General features: G+C 41.2%; 1 protein-coding gene across 2 annotated transcripts; it reads right to left on the reverse strand.

Moving 5' to 3' along the window:
- Positions 1 to 405: 405 nt before the first annotated feature.
- Positions 406 to 22,943, reverse strand: APPBP2 (amyloid beta precursor protein binding protein 2). Of its 2 annotated transcripts, none has more exons than XM_052688613.1 (13): positions 22,494 to 22,943; positions 13,256 to 13,344; positions 12,571 to 12,722; positions 11,848 to 11,971; positions 9,616 to 9,784; positions 8,874 to 8,963; positions 8,401 to 8,468; positions 8,217 to 8,322; positions 7,782 to 7,906; positions 7,503 to 7,588; positions 6,890 to 7,080; positions 6,355 to 6,520; positions 406 to 6,179 (listed from the first exon to the last, which is right to left on the reverse strand). In XM_052688613.1, the coding sequence occupies exons 1-13, from the start codon at positions 22,632 to 22,634 to the stop codon at positions 5,926 to 5,928; spliced, it is 1,761 nt and encodes a 586-aa protein (XP_052544573.1). In that variant the 5' UTR covers positions 22,635 to 22,943; the 3' UTR covers positions 406 to 5,925. The 2 variants fall into 2 exon arrangements, with proteins under 2 accessions (XP_052544573.1, XP_052544574.1); XM_052688614.1 differs by lacking the exon at positions 22,494 to 22,943 and adding an exon at positions 22,328 to 22,346.
- Positions 22,944 to 24,766: the final 1,823 nt, after the last annotated feature.

Below are 24,766 nucleotides of genomic sequence, written 5' to 3' on the forward strand. Positions count from 1 at the left end.
CTGCAGGCATTTCAGATTAAACCTGATGGGAGGTTCACAACCCTCTTGCTACTATCAAGAGCTAACGGTGTTTCTGCACACACGTTACCCCGCTGACACGGCGCAGTCTGAACTGCTGAGCAGTAAGTACAACTTCTTAATGCTTCTGGGAGTGGAAGAACAGCGTAATGGTGAACAGCTCAGAGGAAACACAAACAGCCCCACTGCTGGCTGCGCAAGCATTGGCACAGCATCCCAGAGGGCACATTCAGAACCAGGCAGCTGCTCTCCTTGCGTTCCCTCGCTCCGCCAGCTCAACTCCCACTTCGCATTGGTTATGACACAGCAAGGGAGAGCAGGGAAGAAAGGGACAGGTATTCACCAGAAGCAAAAGTTGGAACCAAATTCAACGCAGATGCTTCCAAATGCAGGAACACTATATTTATTAGGTCGATATTTCATTTTAGCAATACAATTACAGAATATCACAATGCTGGTTACAAACATAATATGGTTTTGATGGTTACAAATAATGTCGGGCACTGCAGTCTGTGAGAAGTAGGATACGAAACATTAAGTCTTGACACAAGTAGGGTGGTCTTCCAAGTCTAGTCATGATCAAGATAACTTCATATAAATGACTGTGGCACTACAGGTAGAGATTCTGGTTTAGAGGTGTCGTCTGTGTAAGTAGTTTGATTTATACAGTTATACAGTTCAAGCAACATCTTTTTTAGAATGCTATTAAATTAAAACTCCCTGTAGTTCAACAAGTATAAAAATAGTACTGAACCTGGTAATGTTCAATAAAACGTAGAGTTCGTTCACATCGTTAAGTAGTAAAGAAATTGTGAAGTCCTAGTAACCACGGCAACATTGCTTCCCATGAAGGAAAATACATCAAAGAAAAGTTACACGTATGGTACCTGCGACAGTTATTTAGTGATCCAACACTGAACTTGTGCACCACAAACCAAGTTTCTAAATATCTCTATATATTTATATAGTATATATCTTTTTCATCTTAAAATTTACTTTTGAAAAAAAAAAAATGTGCACTTCAACAAACTCACTAAGGCCACTCATGCTATAGATACCTAGGATTGCAATGAAATATTGTTAAACAAGACCCTAGAGCACGCACCTTTATATCACCAAAGGGAAACCTGTTTCACTGCCCGAAACATTCCTGAGATTTAGGGACAGAAGCATTACCAGTGCTGTCAATTTCTTTTGTAAGCAGTTTGGTTGATGTCTGGATAAAGGAAATTTCTTCCCTGCTTCTCACAGAATCCTCAAAAGGCCAATAAACAAACCGTGCAACAGGCCATACACGTCCAACATGGAAACACCCACAACAAACAGTCAGATCCGCAGTCAACATTTGGCCAGTCACCTTCTTATTATAGAAACAATAAGGAAAAAAGGGAAACAACGAGCTTTAGAGAAAAATCAGGCTTCTGCACAAGCTTCGTTACAACCTGGTAACAGCAGCATCTCCCCCGCGTTATTTGCTGCTACCTGGGAAGTCAAATCCCATCTGCACAAACCAAGGTTTTGTCCACAGCTTCACTCATGTTTTAGGCACAACGCATTTTCCTTTTTGTACTCTACCAGTACACAACAATAAAAGGAAAGAAGTTCAACGTGCATTTCTTGTACCATGAGGAGCAGCGCAATGGCACCGTTAGCAAATATCAGATCGCAGCACATCTAAAGAAAAAAACACTTCATTTTTACAAAAGAACATTGTTGTCCCAATAAGTTAGAATCCAGCAACTAAAAGACCTTCAAAAGTCTTCAACAAAAAAACTTTATGTGCAAAAAAAAAAAAAAAAAGTTTTCAACTACAAGGTTTGTAAAGAGTGCTCATGAAGACTAAGATTCAGAGGCAGACACCCGTTGGTCATAACAGCATGCTGTAAAAGCAACCAAACCACTGTTGGGGCCAAATAGTCACTAGGTGTTTAACTTCAAGTGACCGAGGGATAGACTGGTTTGAAAACATCTTTCTGCAATTTTCCCCGTCCCATTTTGTCAGTTCTTAAGCTTTGCTTGCCTCTCCTTTTCCATAAGAAGTCATCCAGAATAGCCCATGTCCCAGAAACAGTGGAAGAATCCTGACATTGCCTTCTTCCCTTTCTACAAATTGCAGCGTTCAATTAAAACAAAAGACAAATAACTGATTTCAGAAGCTTTATAGTGAAAATCATGAGGGCTTAAATAATAGTTAAAGTAATTTTCTACGAAGGGACACCTCTCCTCACCACTTGTAACCAAGCACTGTGATTACTTACCGTCAAGAAATATTCTGAAGATGCATTTCAGAGCCCCAACCCCAGATCTCCTCTTTTTAACACCATCTCACCTAGCAGAAGGTGCATTGTGCGTATATAAAATGCCAATGGTTAATCAAAGTCATCAAGCGTTCTGAAGTTGGCTAATTGCATTACAGCAAGGACAAGGTCTCCTAACAAGCAAGGCTAACTATAAAGCCTCCTTCCCCAGTACTTACACTCAGATCCATGTGGAAAGCTTGTTTTGAAAAGCTTGTTTTAGGGCTAATTTAGGACAGGAACTCCTTGGTTCTACACCTGACAGAAGGGAGGTGCAGGGTCTCTGTTGGCAATTCTGTGCTGAAAAGCTGCACTGTACAGAGAACATAGTAGGTAGCACTCTGTTCCTTTAGCTCTACCTGTGCTGGTCATTAAATAGAATTAAATGAATACATAGAAATCTGCCTCAATGACACTGCAGATGTTTCCACCCTTACAGCTGAGCAAGTCATTTACCTTCTGTAGCCATCCAACTGGATTTCTACTTTCTCAGGGATACCAAACAACAGCAGAGACAGTAACAGTAACAACAGGTCCTAGATGTTATCCCCACATGCCAATACAGACAGCCAATTTCTTCCAAAAACAAGATCAGAGAAACAGAATGGACAACTAGAAAGGCCAGTTCTACATTATCACATGGAAACTCCACCTGCAGCAAGGACAGCGGATGTTCCAAGTTATGGCATGCAGAGCAGGTTACAAAGCATTTTGTAGGCAGCTGCAAAGTCGCCCTGCAAAGCTCCTGTTTGACAGCATTAGCAGTTAGCCACAGCCACCTTTCTCCAAAACGTGGTGCCTTGGCACAACCAGAATTGCTGAAGGGCTGCAGTGAGAAGTTCAGCCCAACAGCCAAGTCAGGATTTAGTCACACGAAAAGCATGCTAGCAGTTCCACAAGGATCACAGCAGATGCTCATGCCCAAGTCACATTTCTTGGCCAAAATCCAACAAAAAGAACTCGGGGTGACTTTCAGGATGTGAATCCCTTCTAGACAAGCCGATACGTCAAGGTACACAACATGCTAGGGAAGTAGCTTGAGGAAAGAAAGAAAAGCTCATCCACGCAGCAGGCCTGAGAAAACAGAATAAAGCAACCCATCACAGAAACAGAACAGGTGATTTTGGTTCTCAGAAGCAAACACCTTCTTAACCTGCCCCATGTTGGAAGCTCTCCTACTCGCCACAGATTGAAAGCAGTCCTTGAAACACACAGAAACCAGAGAGCTGATGTGACAGCAATGGTTCATATGGACTGCTTGTGCCAGTGTCAGTCAAATAACACTCCCCAACCCAAAATCTTGAGACCTTTGAGTTTTGTTAGCCAGAAGCTGGAAGCAGAGGCTTGACTGGGAACCATTCATGAACAGACATCATAAATGCAAGTCAGTGCCTGTTCTGAAGCTGTCAAACCCTTCTGCAATACAGCAGTAACACAGCCTGTTGAGGCCAATTTTAAGCAGCCTCCCTCTGCCCAAATTCTGGTACCAACATTACAAGTTTAATTTAAGTAATTTTAATAGGACTGAAGAAAAGAATTCATGAGAACTCTAATTAATCACTCCCCTAATAGATGCTAGTCAGAGATGGAAATGTTTCACCTAAAGCACTCCTAAGCAAGAAAAATTGCTATGAAGTAAATGTTAAATCCATACATCATTTTAAGTTGAATTTTCATTGAACAGCCTTTGAGGGTACACTGCAACGTAAGCCTTAATACCACAGTTTGTTGTTTTTAAATGTGGAATCCTCTCATTAAAGTATTTAGGTATGCAGTCATTAAAGCTGCACTCATATTGCTGCATATTCAAGTCGGTATTATTCAGCCTTTTCCCCCAAAATTACACTTGAAGGCACCGGTATATGAACTATTGGCCTGGAAAATTTCAGTTCTTAAAGGAGTCATTAAGCTCAAAGCAGTGTCTGAAGTTTCTTATTTCTTCTGTGCACTCTTTCTTGAATACCATCAAGCAGCTTTCCCTGTTCCAAGCTTTACAAACTATTTCAGAGAAAACAAACCCTAAGCAAAACATCCAGTCCAAGTGCTGTAGGAACCTTGCTTGCTGAGCCCCACCTTGGACTGAACTTCCACGGCCAAGTTACAAACCCCTGAAAATAGGGGGGGTGGAGAAAACCCAAGAGACAGAACCCAACCACAGGGCACTGTTTGCGCCACTATAATAAGAACGGAGGTAACAGCAGCGAGTTGTTTCTAGTTTGCTATGTTACACTTTCAAAGGAGCATTACCTCAACATTTTAAAAAGTAAAAACACACCCAAGCAAAAAATAAATAAATCTACACAGCAAAGCAGCCCCCCACCCCCAACAGAAGAAAAATTAAGACAAGCTAGTGAGATAGGCATTATTAAAGGATGTTTACAGCTGATTTCTGCTTTTTAAATTAATATAAAGGAAATCCATTTCTGGTTGTACTATTGTTTAATGTAGAAATGAAGCATCACACAAAAAAAGACCTGTTGTGCTTTTTGGCATTTTCCACTGACCCCTGCAAACTGTACAATAAGTTGTGTTCTCCAGAAACATAAAATTGACCTGGATTGTAATACAAAACCATTGACTGGTATAAACAAGGTACTGCCTCAATTATCAGAGTAAGCCCATTAAAAAAAAAATAATAGAAAAGAAGATGGCTGCAGCAAATAGTTAAGCATTTCTAGTTTCTGCGTGTGGCATTGACATTAATATCTGTATAAGCTTGCTAAGTAAAACATGCCATCGCAACTGCTAAAGAACGTCCACTTCCTAGTTTTGTATCTATTACAGGAATATAATTTTGCACTGATCATACATCTAAATGAAATCACTCTACTGTAGAAGTGAATGCAGGGGCAGAAATATTAAATTAAAGCCACTGGTCCAAAAACTGTTTCTAGCAGGCTGGTCCACTTTTGATTTTCCTGGTCCTGTTATGAAGATTAGCACTCTTGGCTGGTACCAAAGAAAACTAAGGTTGCTGGTCTACTGCATCTTCCATCACTTACAGACAAACACTGGTCCAGTTCAGGGTATTAAAAACAACATACGGTCTGTACTTCCTTATCAAATTACTGTGGATTACAAATGGTATGTTGCTCTCCGAAGTGATTCTTTGCCACTTTTCTTCATCAGGCAGCAGCCAAAGCATCCTTCCTTTGCTTAGTATTTGTGATTAACTCTGCTACAAATGTATGAACTAGAGAGACCTCTCTCGTATAATTTCTTGTAGTATAGCATTTATTCTGTCTATCGGAAGAAAGCTCTTGATGAAACCTTCCATTCATAATAAGAATGCAACTCTTTTGAACTCAAACAGTTTTATTTAATGTTCTCTTGCAGACTTTCTGCAAAGTAGGTTGTTTTGGAAAAAAAAAAAGAAAAAAAAAAAGGGTTTTCTGGAATACCAAGTTAAAAACGTGAGCCGAACTAAACATGCCATACACATGCTGATAAGAATTTAACACACATTCATCCGTATGGGCACTCTTCAGTAGACTGGACCAGTGTTTCAATGCAAATTCCAGCCCCCAGAGAACTACATGGTTTAGATTTCACAGTATGACTTCTCCCCTGTAATCTGGGAAAAAACTTAACTGATTAATTGACCGAGTTCTTAGCTACTCTGTCCATCAACGTTCTGAGACATCAGAAAAGATTGGACCACTTCTTCAGTGGATTGAGGACTGCTGCTTACATCCTCCAGAGCATCTGTAACTGAGAACTGCCGATCCCGCAACCGGTTCCAATTGGCCAAAATATTGTGGTACTCAAAAACTTTCTCATAATTGCCAATGGAATTGTACAGTTTAATGAGACCTCTGTAATCATATTCAAGTCCACTGTATCCTTCGCCAAAAAGCTTCTTTCCTAAAGAAAGGAGATAACAAAATTAAGATTCAATACTTAGATTGAAACCATGCAGAAAAACAGAAATACTGCATTTCATTTTTAGTTATTCAATAAAATGTTAAACATTTCAAAAAGCTTTTTTTTTTTTTGTATGAAGGCTGCTATGTAAATAAACACTGTAAGAATCACTTACCAATTGCTATGGATCTCAAATAAAGCTTCTCAGCATTTTCATACTGATTCATATCGTAGTTATAGAGAGAAGCTAGATGTCCCACTGACAGTGCAACTTCATAATCCTCCTGACCCAGGAGCTGCTCCTTAATCTGAATTGCCTTGATGTGCATTTCCTCTGCTTCCTGCGAGGAACAAATTCATATGGGTCAGGTAGCACTCACCACACCATAAACACTTTAAGAAACAACCATGCAGTGATTAAGTAGTCAAGCATTTCACAAAGGACAAAAAAATAAAAGATAGGAAGGCCAGAACCAGACTAAGTTCTCCAAATTCTTATTTTGGATCATCAGCAAATAGTATCACTTTGCATCCTGTCCCCAAAGGCATCTTAATTATTTCTGTGCAAAGCTTTGAATGGGTGAAATATTAAAATGGAATGAAACTCCCAACTGAGGTTATGAACCGGGGACATAAAGTACAATTTGCTTTGACATATTTACAGACATCTCATAAATTGTATGTCAAGAGATTTCCTTAATAGATCTTACCTTAAACTTTCTCATGGACTGATACAGTCTTCCAAGGTTGCCATAATGCTTTGCTGTTTGTACATTAAACTCCCCAAAGGCTTTTTTAGCTAACTGAAGTGAGGACAGATGCAAGTCATGAGCTTCTTGAAGTAACCTCTGCTCAGTTTCCTTGTTATGACAGTCTATTGCAATCTCCTCCAGGATAAGTGCTGAGTATAAGAAGAAGAAAAGCAACATCACTGTGTTCCAGACAGACACACCAACTACCAGCTGCAGAAAGCCGTCCACCCAAGAAGTGTCAGGAGATATTTAAATCAGGATTTAGATTTCTTACAAACTGCTTTCAAACTTTACAACTAGGTATCAAAGTTACCAACACTTCTTTATATTCCGTATTTTGACTACTATTGTTTCAAGAATGAGTTCAACAAAGCTTTAAAGAATTTTAAATTTGTATTTTACAAGCATGCTGACAAATAACATTGGAGAACTACAGGGAATATTCTCAAGCCATCTCCAGTTGGGAAAAAGCTTACATTGCCTCTGTTGGGAACAGAATAAATACAACTGAATGCCTGCTCTCCATTGACAAAATACTAAACTGTTCCAGTAATGCAATTCAGGATACTACCTTTAACTCTCTTTGAAGATGCCAAGAGAAGATGGTCTTCTGGGAGAATGTGAGTTATAATGCCAATAGCACGTTCAGCATGGAATCTGAAAGAGTTTAAATATATGCATCCTCATTGCTATTTCAATTACCAGCTAACTGGTAAAGTATTAACAAGATAAATGTAGATGTTCACTGTATTAATGTTCTTGTTAGAAAAATCTGTATAAATTAAAATCATTCTTCCCCCCCATTTGCAGTATTAGATTTACTGCCATTACCTCAAATAGCTGTACTCACAGTGCATTGTCAAATTTTCCAGAGCTGTACTGGTGAACATAAGAAGAGTAAGCCAAGTCTTCATGAGCTGTAGCTACATGAATGTTTTTACCTCCAAATACCGACTGCCGAATATCAAGAGCTGTCTGAAAGAGTCACAAGAGCACCATGATGTCAGTTGACACAGGGGGAAAAAAAAAACAACCACCACCTTATGCATCTTACTGCTAACAGGGGAAAAAAAAATTCAGGTCTACACCTACATACTTCAGACAGCAAACCTAAAGAAATCACTCAAGGGCGAAGAAAAAAAATGAAAGCAAAAATCTGAAGTCAACAAACAGTGCAGTAATTAAATGAACTAATTATCCTGAGTTAAAAACATGTGAGTTTCAGAAGAAATAGAGACATTTTATGTATTAATAGAAACCAAATGCATTTAGCCCTGCTGCATACCTGATAGATGGCAACGGATTGGCATATATTGTCTACGTTGAGCAAATAAAATCCGTAGTCTAGTAGTGTATCAGAATATTTGGGGTGCTTGGCTCCAAAATGCTCCCTGTAGAAACATGCTTATATTACTCATTGAGGCAGATTGAGAGTACATTTCAAGAGGGCTTTTTGGAATAGTACTCACCGGGCGAGATACACTGCGTGTTTTATCAGCTGCTCAGCCTTCTTAAACTCACGTTTTACAACACAAGCCTAAACAGGTTGAAATGAAGCATATGAAGAGGTGTACACTCAAAATCCTTCTCCTTGAGATATCAGCCCAATTTCTATTACTTTTAATTCTAATATCACCGCTGTCACTAAGGGACTTATTTAACAAGTGCTCACAGAAAGCATCAATAAATATTTTACTCTGACATAAATCACCAAAAAGATTAATGTTGTATCTGAGTCTACATCAAAGATAGAAACAGTCCGTCTTTTTGTGGAAGGCTCCAAGTTAACTCTGCCATCATGTCCCTTTGAACAGCTATAATTGTTTCACAGGGAAAGGAAGAAAATACACCAGAGGCACATGAAGTATAGCAGAGGCATTACACATTCTCACCCATCCTTGGTAGCAGTTTAAAAAAGGAATGTGGAAGAGTCTAAATTTACCTTAGAAGCTTGTCGCAAAACATCCACTACTACTTTTACAGGCAGGCCAACTGTGATCTCCTTCATAGCTTCTATACACCACTTGTAAGCCTGTCAAACAAAGTTAACCAACACAATAATTCATAAACATCATTGTGTTGCAACATTAAGAAAAATATACACCAGTCATTTACAGTGGCAGATTTAAAAACACTGGTTGCCATGGTCTGACAAACCTGAAGAACTTCTCTTCAACTTGATACTGAATGCGCAGTATTTAGTATTACACTAAGGTCTGTATAATTAAATGAATGTAATATATCTCACAGGAAAAGGTTCTTTTATAATGTTTAACTAATCCTTACAATCACCATCATAGACAGCAGCTTCCTAGTCAATGAATTTAGGAGCTAAAAACTGCATTCACACTGAAGTGACCTTTTTTCTAAAGTAGCTGCAAAGTGTTATGTTCTCCAATTTCTTTTTACCTATTAAAATAAACTCTTCGTAATGCGTTGTTTACTGATAACCAAAATACACAGGCAATCTATTGCATATGATTTCTTAATATCAGTTCAAGTACTATTAAGAGTTTGTACTCAGAACAATATACAGAAACCAGATGGTAAATCAGGTATACCTCTGGTACTGCCACACAGATATCTAGAAAGACAACGTGAATAGTGAAGCAGTCATGGAGAGTCCTCGCAGATTTCATAACCAGCGCCCAGAAGCTGAACAGAAAGAAACTAGCCCTACTCACCTCATCATAGTGACTCTTGGCAAAAAGCAGTGCACACAGTTCCCCATAGAGTGCTGCCTTGTTTGCTTGCTGACCATGTTTGGCAAGTTTGTCCATGTAAGACTGAGCCAGTTTGAACGTTTCTTCTCCCAAGTGATATTTACAGTTACCATTTCGAACATGGAGCAACCTTGCAAAGATGTAAAGAGATCTTCTAATCAGTGTTTGAATAAAACATTTCGTCATGCTGTAGCATCATTGATCTACAATCTGGTGTTGTACTTAGAGAACCGGGTACCACCCCAGCAAAACTGCACTGTCTGAATTCAGTAATACAAAGGAATTATTCATAGAAATTTGTTACAGTATTCCATGCTTTGCATCTTGCATGGCAAGAATTTCTCCTGGTGGAAATGCCAAATGATTTTTTTCACATTGATGAAGTTCTGCACATCCAATGCCCAAACCACTTTGGTGTGTGTGGCTTTGTTTTATTTTTCCTGAAGTCCATTCTCAACACTGATAAAATCTCATTTCCCAAACTCAGTAACATATGGTATTAAATCCCTTCTACCTCCTTTCCAAAACATGGTAAACTGAAACTGACAAAAAGTACAAACTCTTCTGCGTGCATCTCTGCATTTTGTCCTCAGTCCTTAAACAGCACAATGTATCATAAATAATTTTACAAGAGATTCAATTTCATCCATTCTACATGAGAAAGCATCTGGAACTAATGTCACTCTCTGGGCCGCCAGGAAAGATGGGACAACACAGCAGGATGGCGTTAGCACCCAGGCACAATTCATAAACGGGGCTGAACAGGGATATTTTGAAATGCATTCAATATTATTTACGTAGTAGAGTTCACTCTGAGGCAACAGCACAAGCAATTTTAAGCTCAGGAACAGCAGGACAGCTAATTGTTAGCTGTCATAATAGTTTCTTGGATTGACAACTTTTAAATAGAAGAAAACATACACACCTAAGTGTTCATAGATAAGCAACACTAGCAGGGAAATTTTGGATTAAAGGAAGAGCAATAGTGCTTAACAACAGTAATTTTAGTGTTGTCCAACAGGAATACAAGTAGTAAGAAGGCCACCTTCAAAGGAATCAGCAAGCATATCTGCTCAGATTGATCTAGTGCCAGCCTGACTACCCATTCTGGATTTACAGTTTGGAAAGTTTTGATCCTTTGATACTCAGTACTGAATTAACACAAGACAATGCAGTCATCACAGTTCACAACAACTCTAAACAGCCTCCTTTTCTCCCGCTCCCCCATTTCTTATCATCACCTCTTTTCCCATCTGAAAGATTCACAGAAGCTTCAGTAAATGGTGAAATACAGACAAGAAAGCAGTATTGAAGCGCACACTGTTTCTCCAAACAAGCAACTATTTCAGCTTCTGGCTTCTGTTTAGAACAGAAGTAGAGATTTTTGTTATTGAAAACTGATGCTTATTTACTTTAAAGAGATGCATTCAAAATGTGAGTGCCATCATATTCCAAGCCTAAAGGGCAGAATTGTATTCCTGCTCCATTGCAGGCAAAGAAAAGAGACAGCTGTTCCTTTCCTATTGCAAATGCCTGCCATTTAGCACAGATGAAATTTTGGTAAACTAACTTTAATTGTCCCTTCTGGAGATCTGTTATTAGACAGTGAGTGATAGAGATTGGAAGACATCAGGGAAGCCCTTGTAAGTCAAGAAGACAACAGAACACAGGAAAAAAACCCACAAAGTAAAGCAAATCAGAACACAATACTTTACAGTAAAGAGATGCTAAAATTCTGAAAATATGAGCTACCGTATAGGTGCAACATTTTATACCTTGCATGAGACATTATGACAGGTCTTCCAATAAACTAATAAAGGAAGGAGAGAAGAATTAAGATCTCTCATCAGTGTTTCTCTTCTCCAAACCTGTTTCCTATAATCTCCTTTTCTTTTCTGTATTTGGAGAAGGTGAGTTTATTTTTAAGGCAGCTTCTTCAGCACGCCAAACAATTAGACAATTTTTTGGATTAATTATAAGTCAAAGGATCAAGTGCTGACAGCAGCACTACAGCTAGCATTTTTCTATCCCAGGAAGGTGTACATACACGTCCAGCCTCTCATAGCATCACCTTGTTTCTGGAACAAAAGCCAGAATTCTGAAGAGAGCATCTGAAGCTTCTTGGCTCATATTAGTGGTACATATGAATAAATACTTCTCAGTAAGACACGTGGGAATTAAAGGTCAGCTCACCTTACACAACACTCTACTGCACGAAACCAATGAAGTATTTCATCGTGAAGGGTGCACAGCTGAAGGCAGGAAAGAAATACCTTCTCTGCATCACTGTACCATCCTGCATCTGATAGGAACCCTCCTGGAAAAATCAAGAACAAACAGAATTTTGAAAGTGCCTTTCTAGGAAAAAGCATTTGCTCAGATCATCTAAGAGCTCTTATTTTATTACAAATAAGTAGGAATACAGGAGTGCAGTATTGCCTATGCCAAAATACAGGAAGTCATTGCTAACAGCTTAGGGGGAACGTAGGCAGTGAGAGCAAAGGAAACGTGTTTTACAAAGCACCATGAAATTGCATGCTGCATACAGGAGTTCTATCAGAGTTAACCCTGCAGTCCTGAACGTGAAACATGAGCAGAAGAACTCTCCTTCAGCTGAGCATGACTTCTCGTATTCCATAGCTTTTCATCATGAAATACTTGCATCAATGCTAGAAAAACACAAAGTCTTAACATTAACTACCACGCTTGTAAATTTCATACTTGAAATAGCAGACAGCAGCCTAAAATTTTTAGGTATTTAATTGTGTTATATATATAAGCCATCAAGCGACTTCCTAAAAACACAGACTCCAAGCACACACATTCCCAAAAAGAAGTTACCAAGAGGTAAAAAATAGCATTAGCCTAACTGAGCTAACAAAGAAATATACTTAACAGTCTATGAACACCAGTTACCTAGAACAAAGCCAATCTGGATTGCTTTTTCTTTTACAGCAGAATCTGATTCTGCTATGTAGGAACATCGTCTACTGAAAGAATAGGCCAGTACAGAAGCAACTTTTACTCCATGGTCCATCAAAGCCTGAAAACAGTGATGAAGCAGATGTCTGAAACAAGAGAAAACAAAACTTGTTATGTATGAAGTTTTTGAAACAGTGCAGTCAGAGCACCATGGATACAAACGAGTAGTGACTCGAGGAAATAACTCCAGCCTTCTCTCAAACAAAAAGCAGACAAACACAAGCATAATTGACAGTCTCAAGACTAATGGGTTACAGTTGTTGGATTACCCAAAAAATAAAATGAGCGTACACACAGTTCTTTACAAGGACACCCTCCAGAATAAGCAAAATACAAGCTGCCCACACACTGTTACAACTGGAAAACAAAGCTTTCTGTTTAGACTCTGTGGGTGGGGAAGCCTCAAAGCCCACCCCTCCCCTGACTCACACTAAAATGGCAGATAAATGAGCAGTGACAAACCCATTAACATCACATACACACAAACAAGGGGAGGGAGACACTAGAGACACAAAGCTTGTCCTGGTAACAAAGAATCTGATCTGACATCTTCTGGATTCAAAACTTAGATCAAGAACCCAGGGCTGAAATGAGCCTGTCAGTGCAGGAAGGTGCTTACCTTTTATCTAAAGCTCGCAGCACCTTTGCAAAAACTTCTAGTTCACAAAATTCACTCCCCAGTTGGCATAAGCGGCCCTGTTGGTAAAGCTGAAAGAAAAATACAAATATATTTAAAAATTTAAGACCTGGTGCTCTCCTGGGAAATTTAGCTCACCAGTTAGAATGACTTCTGAATTCTAGAGCTCAAAGTACAGAAGAGTAAATATTAAAAAGAAACAGTTTCACTATCTCCACACAGGAGAACACCTTCAGCGGCAGAACTTAAACACACAAACTATAAGAGCTCCATATTTGCTTTCAATTTATTTTTATCCGTTCTTTTCTTCCTCCTTTCTTCAGACATTCACTACATCTACCTGCATCATTAAAACATCACAATTCCTAAGCTAGAGAACAAAGACAAAATAAAAAAACTACTAAATTTAATAAAAGTTATAACAAATGGCTTCTTTGATATCAGATCAGATGCTTTTTTTTTTATTAAAAAAACTAAAGAGAATCTATCACAGGGCTGCGTGAAGAGATTCTAGGTGATTTGTAAGTGGAAACACAAAGCCAAAGCCTAAATTCAAAACACTGCTTGTCATCCTACAAAACTCCAGCCTCTGTCTGGGACAAAAACTGAAGCAATGAAATTATGCATCCAAGAAAACCACCCCAAACCCACAAGTTCTGCAATGGATGACTCACCAATACCCAGAGCTAAACACAAGCGTGAGCCCTGACCCCATTAATACCTGGGCTTATATGAACAATTCCTGCTTGAGTAAATGGGAACGTTCCTCAATTTATTAAAAGCAATGCCTGGTTTTATGCTGAAACCAATTTCTATCTGCAGATAAGCAAATATATCAGTTAGCTTGTTCATAAAAAACAAACCATGGAGACAGTTCTTTGTGCATAGCACAGCTAAGCAGCAGAGCTCCCTGCTACATTATGCTATAAATACTGAGAATTTACATAGGTGCAGAAGTGGCTGTGCGAATACACAGCAAAGAAATCCAGCGGGGCTGTTAAATCCAGACATCACGAAGTCCCTGAACAACAAATAGCAAAGAGTAGGGTGTGCAGCCAGAAAGCAGCACGGTCCACTCACCCCAGTCAGCTGGCAGCAGCCTCTGCCAGCAGCACAAGGATTGCAGCAGATGAGGACTGTTGTGGCACAAGCATTTGTTATTTCAGGTACTGTAGGCAGCATTTCTTCATATTTTTATTATTTAAAACCTTTTTTTGCAAGGCAGCAGCTCTATGAGAAGGAAAAACCATCTCCAGTCTCCCCAGATGCTGCCTCTCACAGCTCTCGCCATTCCAGAGCCATCTCTGTCTTTCTCCAACCTGCACTGTGTGATGGCAGAGCACTACAGCTCACCAGCACACACACAGGCGTGCACTCAGGCTTCACACCATCACAGGCGTGCAGGTTATGCACTCTAACAGTTATTCAGAAAATCAATGCCACAACATTCCAACACAAACTGTCCAAGACCAGAGCACTGCTACCAGCAGCAAGGCACTCCAGGCTATTTGAGCAGGGTTTAGAGCTACGAGAAACTCTGAAATGAGGAGTCAGCCACTCTCACCATGCAAGCAAAAGATGAGAGAGAGGAGTTATTTACAGATAGAATGCTCAGATACAAACAATGATCAAATAAAAACTTCAGTTTTTGAGTTCTAATCATTTCTTTCAATACCTTTATTGAAAAGTACCATTTATCTGGAGCATCATTTTAACCACAAGCCCAGGAGGCAGGTCAATGAGCACTCCAATCAAGCACATAAAACACTGCCAGCCAGAAATTTCATTTTAGTCAGAGCTCTTTATGAAACACATGACAATGTTTCTGCAGCACGAGTTTGTTATTTTAACAGAACCTACAAAAAAAAACTTCAAAAGTTCTTTAACCTAAAAACGTCAATTGCCAGAAATGAATGTTTTCCCTTTAGTCAACTATTTCACTGGAAAAAAACAAAAATAAAAAAGGAAGTCTTAAACAGTATCTACGTGAAAAGTTGTTCCTCAGATAAAGCAGTGCCATGGCCCTGTACTCGAAACAAATCAGAGCTGGAGAGTTTTTCCCCACTGAAAACACCGTGGCAGTGAGGGGGAACAGGGGATGCCCCAAACCACACCCTCATCTTTCACACATCTCTGATTTTGGGTCCAAAGGTCCAGACCCGCTCCTCACACACCTCTCCCCAGCTCAGCCCATCCAGTTTTTTCCTGGTATAACCAGAAATACAGCATCCTCAGAACATTTACCACACCACTCACCCCTTCCCTCGACATGCTGGCAAGCATTTGAGGAACTAACTCTGCCTGAAGTCTCTTCAAACTGTTAGAGCTGTTACAGCTATAGTTTCAAACAGAATTGGACGTGGAAATAGTGAGACTATGTCAAACTGTGAAGCAATTCCAGAAGGTTCAGTAACTCTTATTTGCTCATTGAGAAGCAGTTGCAAGTACGGAAGAAATGATTCTCTTGTTAAAGCTCCAGAGACAGAATTCTTGACCACAAGCCTTGCTACATAACACGAAAAACAAAACAAAAGAGTGATTCAAGAAAAACAGGCCCCAACAAGAAAGGCAGAGGTTTGGATTCCTGAAAAACTACTCCGCTCTTAAGAAGGAAGGAGGATTTTTTTCGGACACAAACTTGACCTATTTGAAGGTTATCAATGATTTTTTTTTAACTATAGAAAGACACATAAAAACACACAGTATGACTCCCAGCTTACACCGCTTAAACTGACATTAAGCCTGTCACTGAAGACACGAACATAGGAGCACATCTCATGTGCTGGCTTGCTACTACACAGTCCAACTGCTCTGTACAGCTGCGGCAAAGCCACCATGACGTCCTTCAGGAGCTAAGGCTAACAGTGACTTACAGAACTTTCTCCTAAGCATTCAGAAAATGCATATAGAGGTGCCTCCAGTTAAACATATCGATAACAGAAGCTTGTAACTTATCTGCTGTCATATCATCATGCATATATAATTATCTGTGAGTTCTTGCCAGAGCTCTCTCTCAGTCGGTTGAGCTCTGATTCTTAGCAAACCCTTAGAAACAAAGGCAGACATCCAACCACTGAGAAAGTGGCTTTTTTTCTTTGCTTTTTTTAAATCACCAGCATTCTCCACTGTGCACAAATGTAGGAGCAATTACTTTTTCTAAGCCTCTTCATAATAAAGATTAACTCTAAGCAGTTGTAAAAGGACCATAAGAATTGCAGTGCTTTCAACGAAAGAAAGAAAAAAAAAAGCTCCTATTGCTCCAGTTTGGAAGAGGCCTGAAAAACAAGAATGGACATTACAGTAAGAATTACAGCTGCAAGAAGTCCCAAGGAGCCCCCCCAGCATGATTAGCAATGCCCAATAATATAACATGGACTACTATGCTGAATTTGGGGAGGATTGCATATTTAAACAACAAAATCTGTATTTATAAAATAAGTTTGGCTGCAACCACCGCCTCCCTTCTCTGCTTAACACAGAAGGAAAAAAAATCTTTTGAAGTCAGTGCCCTGAATCAACCCATTGAGAAACGACTCTTGAAAAGCCCTGGGGACAGCTGGGGGACAAGCTGAGAAAATAATCTGTTATAAATCTGGGTACTTTCATCTCTTACAAATCTATTTCAAAACCATCTATGAGGCTTCTGGATGAGACCAATTCCACCCTGATATTGTTTGGGGCTTTAAAAAAAAAATAAATCAAACTTCTCAGCTCTTTTTGAAAACCATGCTTCCAGTCAGGAAGCTCACAGCGTGCTTCACACTTTCACTCACTGCTCTTCCTGTATCACACCAGCAATGTAGGATTTTTTTTCTGATTTTCTGTGTGTTTCCACACAGAACCCTGCACTGGAGGGTTTTCTATGTGGTTTGCTTTGACTGAAGTTCAACCAGTGCAGACAAAATTAAGTGGAAACAAGAATTACTGTTTCAGCGGTAGTTGGACACTTTTTTTGTGGTATTACCTCATTGTCTGTATTATGAGTTTCAGTATCTAAGGTTCAACAAGGACAATGAAAAAAGAAAACAGGCGAGCCAAGCCTAGAAAACCACACAGAGATTCAAGGAGAAAAAAGCAAAACAAAGAGCAAACTAAATGGTAAGACTCTGAAGAATGGTAAGCAAGGCAGGGAGCTGCAAGCCAAAGACATAACAGTGCAAGATGTTTTGGCTCTGGTAAGACTACAGATAAGGTATGTATTAAAATAAAGAGTAATAATCATTGGACTAAAGCTCATGGCATGATGATGATTCTCCTTCACTTGGAGGATTTAAAGAGGGGAGCGATAGACAGATATGACTGAATTCAAGCAGTATTCAGATATGTCCCACTGAACGCACCAGTCCAACCAGATCACAATGCCTCTATGTGAGTGCACAAGGAAATCATGCTTGTTTTTCCCATACACGTTTCATTTCTGATGCCCAAGAGCACAGCAGGATAAAGGAATTAAGCCTTTGTGCAGTCACACCGATCGGTCACTGCAGGAACCCAACAAAACACAACCCACTCGCTCTGGATTTTCTGCCTTCCAAGACACACTACTTACTGTGACCTTGGTTGTACCCTTCTGCTCCTGGATTCAGAACTACATCAGTGCAGCTACATTTCATCTCGCAGGAAGCCTGTCCTTTCCTCCCTCATCACACAGCCAGAAGCAGAAGCCTTAGGACAAACCAGATTCACTCCGTAAGATCAGAAAAGCTTGTAACCATCCCTCACCAGTAAAAGTCATCTCTACTGCAATGCACAGAACAGACATTCTATCGCGCGTTGCCAAGTGTCAGCAAATTCCTGCTTACTCATTTTGCTTGGTTCAAAGAATAACTAGATGCAATAGGAGCTCTTCTATTAGCCACACTTCTCTTTCTGGGGGGTTTGCAGAGTGCAGTGGGAAGGCAGTTTTCCAGCTACACACTATCCAGAAGCTGCAGATACCAGGATGTAAATTTAAAATCTGCATTTCGATTCATATCAGTGTAGGAGCAGTGTGGAAGTTTCATCAACTGTGTCAAATACAGAAAAAGCACGATTATGGTCCTTTTGGATTTTGCCTGATTTTTTAAATACAAATAAGCATAGCACAATTACTAACTGTTATGAGCCCCCACCAAGTGTCTGAAACAAATTGTCATCTCCAACTGTTCTTGTGGTTAATGATCTCATCAGAAAACATTCAAGGAACATTGGATCCAAGTGACTTTCAAGAAAAATCAATGTGAAAAAACACAACCCGTAAAAGACATTTCAGAAGAACATTAGATGAAACTCCTTGTTATCTATCCAGTGTAAAGCCAGCATCAGCTTGCTGCATAAATACCTACAACAGAGAGCACCATGACTAATGAAGCACTGTCCCATCAAATACAGCCGGAAAACATAAGAACAAAACAAAACAAAACAAAAACAAACAAACAAACAAAAAAACCCCCACAAATTATGCATAACAGAACAAAGCTGAAGTACAGGGAAAAAACTTCTATGTGAGACATTAACTGAATGATCTTTGGACTGCAGAGTTCAGTGTCCTGTTTCTGTCAAAAACTACGTTATTCGGATAAACTCCCTCCCTCTAAACACCAGATTTTTTCCCCAGAAGACACAAAACAGAATCATTTGATTTCCCAGATGTTGTGGAGTGTTGGAGTGGTTTGGGTTTTTTTTTTTTGGGGGGGGGGGAGAGGGGCTTCAATTTATTCCAGTTATTACCTACTTTTTAAACAAATTAAAGTGTGGCATTTACCACTGCAGCCCAGCTGCCAGGCATGCCCTGTTTGTGTTCTAACTGCGATGCAGCACGTTTCCTGCTTCAGCTCCTAAGCACAAGGCCTCCCCTTCTCTTCCTCATAAAGATTAAAAAAAAACCAAACCAACAAACCACTTTTACTAGGAAACAGCACCACCAGGATATACATTAACCTGGTAAAGACACAAAGGAAACAAAATAACTACATTTGCATATTTTTTTCCAGATCCGGATGCTGATTGCAACAATTCTAGTTATGAACTCTTCCAAACACACTTGGACATCCTCATGAGTGTTCTGCCCAGTCTCTATTTATTCTCCAATGGTTGCAAGGAAAAGTGAATAGGCTTTTGAGACAAAAATTTAAAAACCAGAAATCCAGTAATGCCCTGGCTAAAGCACTACAGATTTACTTTATTGCAATCATGATTATTTGATTTATTTTTCATTTTTAAAGTGTTAGTCGCTAAGGATAAATACACTCAGTACCAGGAACCTGCCTGCTCCTGTCACTGTGCCACAGCACCTATTTCTTACTGAGCCCACAGCAGAGAGCTCTCCACAGCCATTGCTTGTTTGGTTCCTTCTTGTAAACTGGGAACACGTGGGTTTATAAAATGCATCCTAGACATCAACAGCTCTGGAATCTGTACAGTTGAAAGCAATTGGGCTGGTTAATGGATGGGAAATAAAGGTGACATCACAACACAGCCAAGCGCTGAAGCAGAGGGTACCCTGGTGGGAACAGAAGATGAGGACTTTCTCAGGTGGCTCTTTCCTCCCTTTCAGATAACATGCTGGCCATTTCCACCATCGTAATAACATGACATCCTACCTCTGCCATCTTAATCAACGTAACAAGGCTGGAAGACTCCATAAATAGCACTGGTAAGTGCTAATTTCAAGTGTTCATACGGATGAATGCATTTAAAAGAATTTTCAAGTTCTGTATGGCCACAGCCAATTAACATCCACAGTGAGTGTCAAAAGAAGATCTGACTGATGCTTCCTTTTAGTTTTGCAAAGTGGCACTTTCTCCAGTATCACAAGTTGTAATACAGCATTTCTTGCAAGTTGGATGTGAAAGACTGAAAAAATTTCTATTCCTTTCAATAATCACCAAAAGACACTCCACCTTCCACAAGGTCTAAATGCACACATATTTGTACAAGCACTACACACCAAATTCTACTCAGGTGTATCTAAAGAATACGTACTACTCCATGTAACACCAACAACAAACTGACAGCCTTTCATCAACTACAAAGATGCAGTCAGAACAAAGATTTAGAAGTCTTCTAGCTTGCCTTCTGTTAAGGATTGGTAGTGGGTTTTAGAAATCCTACTTCTGGCTTAAAGATCTCATCATCAGGATGTCCTAAGAATACATATACTAACCTACAACAGTATTTAATGCCTGCATCTTTTTGAAAAGCACAGCAACTGTGTTCAGAACAAAAAAGCAAAACAAGCACCAGACACAGCATGCAGGGAACTGCTCCAAGGTGTGAAGGAGTCCTCCTCCCAGACTAGTTCACCAGTATCACTTGTATTCCTCAGCCATCCAAACACAGAAATCAAGAACCAGCACTCAGTGTCGTACAGGTGCACAGAAAAATACAAGCACTGTTCCACAAGACTTCTCTGAGCTATGCTTTGAGGTGCTGGCTGAAAGCAGACATCTCTGCACACACAGCACCATTCAGTCAGGACTACGCTTGCTTTTAGCATGCCAGCCAAGATTAAGTTATATTTATATATTAGCTAATTTAAATGCAACCACTGAAGACAAGGTATTCTCCTAGGAGACGATCTTACCATCAGTAGCACTGGCACAACAGTCACCAAACTACACCACGTGTTTGTATTTATTCTACATGATGTATGTATGCACCATTATAGGTGCACCTTACACAGTTCAGATTATCAAGGATCAGCCTGTTGTAAAATACAGGCAAAACAATGATACCAATTATCATGGTTAACAGAAATTACACTGGCTAGTGATTAGTACAACCAAACAGATCCATGGCATGTTTGTTACCACCTCCTGAACAAAACATGCTGCTTGTTACATGAGCAGAGCAAATAGATTTAAAAGCCTCTTTAGAACTCAAATCTATTTCTGGATTATTTTTAATGATGAAAAAACACCAAATGAATCTGATACATGTAATAATTGAAGAGTGTTAATAGAAGTGTATGTAACCTATTAAGATCACCTCTGGATGAGTTTTTAAAGGAAGTGGGAACAATACATGATTGGGTATCACCAACTTGTGAAATTCTTTCTACGTTTTTTAAGCCCTTGGGAACCATCCCTCATCTGTATGAATGTCAAGACAGACAATGCCAGTGTCAATGGGCATCCCTGCCAACAGCTGAAAATAAGCCTCAGAATGTTCTCCCATGCTGTTAGTCCCATATCAATAGGGCTTATCCACTGATAGCTGCATCTCAGCCACCTCACCTTCCCCAAGCACACTCACTGTGGCAGAACATTTCCCACAGTTCTCAGCTCTTAAGAGAAGCAAGGGACACCCAGGGTGCAGAAATGTACCTGTATGTTTCAACTGGGTAGAAACAGTTTCTCTGTCGCCAGGGACAATCAGCATGCCTTCTAAAAACTGTTTCTGCACCAGCATTGGATGGGCCACTATTCCAGGTTCACTAAGACTTATTAAAAAAATTACTTTGTTTGGCACCCTAAGTTTTTAGAACTTAACTGGCAGAGGAAATAAAGGTCATCTCCCACTTTTCTTTTCTTTTCTTTTTTTTTAAATACATTGAGTCTTTCCCAGTGAATGCTTATTTCCACTGGTTCCCACAGATGATGGATGAAATGCCTAATTGGTGGACAATAGAGATTCAAGGACCATCTCAGCACACCCTTTACTGTAACTCTGGGTATTTTGGAGGCAGCTCAGCGAGAAACAGCCACCACGTGAAAAAATGACATAAAGCTGATAAACGGCACCATTTAAAGATCCTCAATTCCTTCCACCTGGTTCCAAACAGACATTTAAACGTACAAGAGCACGGCAGACCCGGCAACCTCCACCACAGACAGCACCTTCTGCAACATGGGGGTGGAAAAGGAAGGAAAAAGAAAAACCTCCGCAGAGCTCAACACAAACCCGCGCTCCCCGACCGCTTCCCCCCCCCCCCAGCCTGGCAAATGCCTCCACCCACCCCGATTCCTCACTCCAAGGGCAGCCCCTTCCCCCCTCCGGACTCAAACAGCCCCAGCCCCCTCGCAGTCCCTTCCTCACGCGCGGCCCCGCGGTCCCTCGTTCCCGCTCTCGGACCTTCGGGCCTCAGCCCGGCGGCACCGCAGGAAGCCAGGCCGCGCGCTCGGCGCGCCCCTCAGGGAAGGCCCGGCCCCCAGTTCCCCAGCCCCGCTCTCCTTCCCTCTCTGCCCCTCAGGCCCAGCCCGGGCCCGGCCTCCCTCAGCGCCCCGCCGCCCGCCCTCACCTTGTAGTACACGTCGAACTGGATGTTCTCGGGCAGCGAGCGGATGTCCCGGCGCCGGGCCCGCCCGTAACTATCCACCACGGCCGAGATCGCCGTGTTATAGAGCGTCTCGGGCACCCACTCCAGCTCCACCGCCGCCATCTTGGGTGTGCGGAGCCGCCTTCCCCCCACCCCCCGCCCGGCCCGCTCCGCCTCGCGGCTCCCGCAGCCCCAGCGGCAGGGAGGAGGGAGGGAGAGGCGGCGGGAGCGGGGACGGTGGGGGGAAGAGAAGGGGTGAGGGGTTGAACTGCCTGCGCTGGGAAGGCGCGAGGAGCGAATGGGGGATGGAGAGGGGAGGAAGGAGGGAAGAGCGGTGGGGTTACGGGTACGTGGGGGTGTGAGGAGCGGGCTGCGGGGGTGGGGCTGCGGTTGTGGTGACCCTGCGGCCCCGGTGGGGCTCGGGATCGGCACGGGGCGGCAGGGCGGGCTCCGAGCGTTCCCTCACAGCGCCTGCCCTCCCCGGCCCTCGCGTGACGGACGGCCGCGCGCGCAGCTCGGGGCGCGCTCGGAGCCGCACCTGAAGCTCATTGCCTGTCCGAAGGGCCTCGTTGGCTGCCATGTGCTAAAAAGTGGCCTTTTCTCTGTGTAAATTAACCCTACGTGCAAGTAGCGCTGCGTTCTGTCAGTATCTCGTTATCTTTCTGGCTGCTTTGCTCTCCGCGCTAGGGGCGTAGCGGGCAGCCGCACCTGGGAGCCCTGGGTGTGAAGCAGCTCCGCACTGCGCAGCCCGGGGGAACGCGGCGGGACCTCAGGGCTCAGCACTCCGTACGGAACTCGATATCGCCCCAACTTCATGCTTCCTTTGCCTGCTCTTTTGCCCTTCCCCCCTCCTCCACCCCCATCAAGGGCATAATGCGTTGTCATTTCATTGTAGAAGAAGTGTTACAGGGCTGGGTAGAAATGAACGTGGCAGCGAGGAACCTGTTGCCTATCTGTGTCTTCAGGTGTTCTTTAATCGCTTTCTGAGCTCGGGTGGCTTGCTTTCACTTGGGGAAAGGCAGCTGGCTGCTATTGGCAATTGACCCCCGGGGTGGAGGTTATGTACCTCAGCCAGCTGCTGGAGTGGCTGGGAGACTTTGGAGGCCTCTCAGGGTAGTACAGGTAAGGCAGATTTCTACGCTATTCTGGAAAAGTATTTATGATACCTAGGAAGCCATAGTTCTTTTAATTAAAATGCTTTTTGTTTTGCTTTAAAGTTGAGTAATAAGAGAATAATGATGACTATAATCAAAGTAAGCATAACTTCTAAGAGTGCTGTGGCAGTAGGCCGTGTTTTTTTATTATTATTATTATTATTATTATTAATTTTTATGAAGTTAATGCTTTAAAAGCTAAGTGGTAATTTGTTACTGTGTAACTTTGTATCAGGTATGTCACAGGCATGCTCTGGGGTGGGCTGGGGAAATACATGTCCTGATGAAACAAGGATAAAGCAGCAATTCTCTCTCTGGAGTATGTTGTTATGTTTGTGCTCTGTAATTAATTTTGATAAAGCCTGGAGAATAATCTTGGTGGCTAAAGAGCTTTAATCTCTAGATAGGAGTAAAATTCAGCTATGGTAGTTTTTGTTATTAGAACTGTAGATTTTAATGTATCTATCTATTAAGCATTTTGGTAATCTGTTGTAGATGCGTATTTTGTACTTAAAAGCATTCACAGTGCATTGGTAAGTCCTCAATTCAGTGTGTTTAGTGTTGAGATAACAGATAACCATTTGAAGTAACGTACAGTTAATTGCATGCTACTTCAGTTTTTTTCCTTAAGTAATTGAGTTTTCGAAATAAAGTTACACTTATGCAGTGCTTTGTTCCTTGTATGGGTCTGTTTGCTTCAGTTGTGCTATGGGCTTAGTAGCTAAATGGCTCTGTTCAGTGATGTGCTCTTCACATCCGTATGTTATTTTAGTGCAATTACTCATTAGTAGTTGCAGATGTTAAAAGATCTTTCTGACTTCAGTTCTTGCTGGCAGAGGTTCTGATGGCTATTTTTATCTTTGTTGATATCTTTCTCTATCCTTTTGTCTTTTTTATATAGGGGGACATTTAAAGAACTTTTACAAATACGATGTTTGAAAGCAAAATCATAATGTGTGTTGTTTAGGCAAAAGCATTCAGTCAGTCTGCCTTGTGTAATCTCAGCTTTTGAAGATGCATCTGTGTGTCTGAAGGACTCACATGTAAAGCGTATGGAGTGCAGTGGCTCTGTACATCTGTGTGTCATCGTAGTGGTTGGGG

This window comes from Tympanuchus pallidicinctus, unplaced genomic scaffold (genome assembly GCF_026119805.1).
Source record: "Tympanuchus pallidicinctus isolate F22 unplaced genomic scaffold, pur_lepc_1.0 scaffold24, whole genome shotgun sequence".
Classification (NCBI taxonomy): domain Eukaryota; kingdom Metazoa; phylum Chordata; class Aves; order Galliformes; family Phasianidae; genus Tympanuchus; species Tympanuchus pallidicinctus.